We start from the raw sequence: 3772 nt of genomic DNA, 5'->3' as shown, positions 1-3772 counted from the left end.
CGTATGAAATGCCCGACCCCCATTCCTTCTCCGCGGCGCGCCGTGGCGCTCGGTGTTGTGCCGGAGGAGTGAAGTTTGTCGACTTGTTATGGCCTCGCTAGTTTGTTCGTGGTCACCTGGCATTCACCCACTTCAACTTGGCCGGTGCACGGCGCGCTGCGGGGCGGGGTGGTGCGGGCTGGGCCGGGTCGGGTCGGGTACCCCGGGGCGGGCCACGGGCGCCACAGCGGGGAGCGGCAGCCGAGGAGGTTTATTCCCCCCAGAGCCACCCTGCTCGCCAAAGTGTTTCATTTCGTTCCGTAGCACTCGTGTCGCCCACACGACCACAACCCTTACGGCGGCGGCTCTCGTTCTCTGTATCTCTCTCTGTCTCTCTTTTTGTATATCTCTCTTTCTCTTTCTGTCCCTCCCTCGTCACCCTTTCTCTCACTCGTGCCCCTCCGTCTCTCCCCGACCGCTGCTTTTACTGCACCCCATCGCTCCTGTCATCGTTTCACATAAATATATAAATTCTTGCCACAAAATATGTAAATTCTCGGTGGCGGGGTGCGGGGCGCTGGTGGGGGCGCTGGCGTGCAAGTCAGCCGCGCGGCGCCGCGTCACGCGCGTGACGGTCCCGTCCATTTATTCACCCCTTTTCCTCCTTCGAGGCGGCGCGGCGGCGCTGCGGCCGGGCCTAAGCGGATTTCACCCTCACCCTGCTCCACTGACTCTCCCGGACGGACGGACACACACACACTTCGACTTGCTCGGAGCACGGCGCACAGCAGCGCTCGTTGCCGAGCCGCACGCTTTGCTGCACGTCACCGGGCCCGGATCACCGGTGCGGTGGTCTCCTCCGTCGCCCAAGACACAACAGTCTTGCGGGTTATTTACCCACCTAAGGAACCATATGGCGCCTCACGGATGGAAGTAGGCAAAACCACGCTCACGGTACGGCGTTCCTCACGCGTGGAAGGATCAGTACTATCTATGGCTAAAACCGTAGTTTAGCTACAGGTTTACTATAGTTTTATGGAGTTAAACTACAGTTTGAGTGCAGAAATTTGGGGACGAAGACAACAAAAAGTAACAAAAACTGCTGATCAACTTCAGTTTATCTAGCTTTGAACTTCAATTCCCAAATCTCTACAGTCTTAACTACAGTTTGCACGCAGACGACCCTTCCTCGCCGCTCGCTGCACTCAGGAGGGCGGGGCGCTTATTGTCGTTCGGTGTCGCTATAAAGGAGCGGCGCCCATCTCGAGCCGATGTACTCCCCCCTCCGTCCCCCTCCCTTCCCTCCCGCTCCCTTACCCGCCACTTTTGGCCAAGTGCCGTTAGCGCCCTTCAGCGCGCCTGATGACAGTGTTGTGACCGGGTGAGGAGAGAGGGGGGGTGGGGCGGGAGCGGGAGGCGGAGAGAGCGCGATATTTCCCTGGATAAGCGGTGTAGTGTGACCCCCCCCCTCCCCTTTCCTCTCACTCCTCCAAAGGTAAGCCATCGTCTTCAAATTTAACGAGCAGATCGGAAGTGCGCCGCTGCTGATCCGGCGCACTTCCGCGCCGCGGCGAGGCCACGTGCAAGGGGGGTTCAAGGCGAGGATGTCGCCAACGCTGTCCTTTTACCAGGAAAGGCCAGGCGAGGATGTCGCTCACACTGTCCTTGTGCCGCGAGGGGCCAGCAAGGGGGCCAGGCCAGAGCCAGGCGAGGATGTCGCTCACGCTGTCCTCGCGCAGAGAGGGGCCAGGCGAGGATGTCGCCTGCCCTCGCACTCTTCTTCGGCAACAACACGCAGCTGTCGAAAGAACCGCAGGTCCTGGTGAAGTTGTATACTCCATGATCTGCATATATCGGATTAGCGATTGCCAGAAAATCCATTTGCACCCGTCACTCCGCGCGTGCTTGTCGGGGCTGCCCGCTCAAAGAGCCCCATGCAAATCGGCCGCTGCCGCGAGGGGGGGGGGAGGGGGGATAGCAACAGCACGCCGGTGGTTAACAGCGACAGGGGGGGCTTCCAACGCGGGGGCCGCACTCGACCAGCCCAGGCCGGCCCCGGCCGTATACCTACTCGCTTTTTACGATGATTGGTCTCTACGAATCACTTTGCCGAGAGCGGATTGCACCCGCGGGGCCTGCTCTGCTGCGGCTGCTGCCCGGGCACTTCAACCCTCTCTCTGCGGGCCATGACGCTCCCCCCACGCGCACAACGCGCGCGCACAACCACACACGCGCGCACAACCACACTCACACCTACGCACACCCTCGCATACACACACGCACACACGTTGCGCCGCTCGATTTGCATGCGGCGGTGGACGCGACCCTTTCGGCCAGGCCGGCCGTCCCTTTCCGGACTGAATTGGAAATGGTGCGGTGTGAAGCTGTGAAGTGTCGATGCAAATGCGTCTTGCGCCGAGCCGATCGCCCATAGCCGGGCAGGGGAAGGGCCGGCGGGCTGGCGGGGTCCGCAGCCCGGGTGAGCCTCACCGAACCGACAGGGGAGCAGCAGGAGGACAGGTGCGAGTGAGACGGTGGGGACGGCGACCGCCACTGTCTCGGCCACAATCCCGTCGCACTTCAGTCCCGCGATCGCGGACGCGGGCCGCTGCTGCTGCTCACCCCTGTCACATGCTCGCCGGCCAGCTCGTCAGCCTGCCTCGCCGCCGAGCAGCTGCTGTGGGTTTGCACTTGGCGCGCGCCACGCCACGCCACGCCACGCCACGCCACGCCACGCCCTGTGGCGCCATCCGCCGCACGTCGATAAGGAGAGCGCAGCGCCGCGTCACCAGGTGATTGATAACGCCATGATCCATCAGCATTGTCCCTTTTGTCACGGAACGGGGCCACGGCGCGCCCCGCCGGGCAGGCCTGGGCGGGGTGGGGCGGGGCGGGACGGGGCCGCGACAGCAGACGTGCGGAGCAGGAGGAGGAGGAGGAGAGATAGGCCAGACCGCCACCAGCACGACACCTGCCTTTGTACGGCGCGAGTCTATATACGTCGGGAATATGCGAAAAGTTTTGACAATCTGCCGCCCGGCCGGGCCGCGCCGCCCCGCGCCTCGCTCACACACCATCCATCTCGGCGGTGCCCTCCTCGGCCCGTCCCCGCGACACCAGCGGGACCGCCCGCCCGCCACCGACTCGTTGTGTATTTCTGTCTGTCATTTTACAGCCGCTCTGGTTTAAGGTCGGACGGGAGGGTGACCTTTTTCTCACTTTGCGCTTGACTTTCTCTCCAACTCCAGTTCAGTGCTCCAGCTGACCTTGTGAAACCGTGTGTGACCCGCTGACCCCACGTGCTCTCCTGTTGCAGGCGCCTACCCCGTGCAGATCACGCACCTGCACGTGCCGCAGTACGTGTCCAACGGGTCGCACGCCGCCATCCTGGACTGCGAGTACGCGCTGGGCCCGCGCGAGAGCATCAACGCCTCGGGGCTGGTCGTCAAGTGGTTCTTCAACGACGGGCCGGCGCCCGTGTACCAGTGGATCCCGCCGCAGCGGCCGCAGGAGCTGGGGCTGCTGCGCGGCCGCCTGGACCTGGGCTACCAGGCCACCAAGTCCAACGCGTCGCGCCACCGCGCGCTCTACATCCGCAACCCCACCACGGACCTCTCGGGCGAGTGGAAGTGCCTCGTGTCCACCTTCGACGACGAGGACTTCATGACCAAGAAGATGGTCGTCTACGGTGAGTGGTGGTTGTGGTGTCGCCTGCCGGCGGAGTGGGCCGGGCTTGTTTTGACAGTGTGTCCGCGCAAAGCGCTTGAGATTGCCTGAGATTACATCCGCCGAG

General features: G+C 63.2%; 1 protein-coding gene across 1 annotated transcript; it reads left to right on the top strand.

Annotated features, from left to right (window-relative positions):
• Positions 1-3267: 3267 nt before the first annotated feature.
• LOC127750156 (uncharacterized) lies at positions 3268-3763 on the top strand (the record flags this gene model as incomplete). Its single annotated transcript, XM_052270913.1, has 1 exon — positions 3268-3763. A coding segment is annotated over one exon (489 nt), but the record flags the coding sequence as incomplete, so codon positions are not given.
• Between the last annotated feature and the right edge of the window lie 9 nt (positions 3764-3772).

Source organism: Frankliniella occidentalis, unplaced genomic scaffold (genome assembly GCF_000697945.3).
Source record: "Frankliniella occidentalis isolate FOCC.00 unplaced genomic scaffold, Focc_3.1 Scaffold143, whole genome shotgun sequence".
NCBI classification, from domain to species: Eukaryota; Metazoa; Arthropoda; class Insecta; order Thysanoptera; family Thripidae; genus Frankliniella; species Frankliniella occidentalis.
The sequence above is the reverse complement of the archived record's forward strand: the minus strand, read 5'-3'. Positions and strand labels throughout refer to the sequence as shown.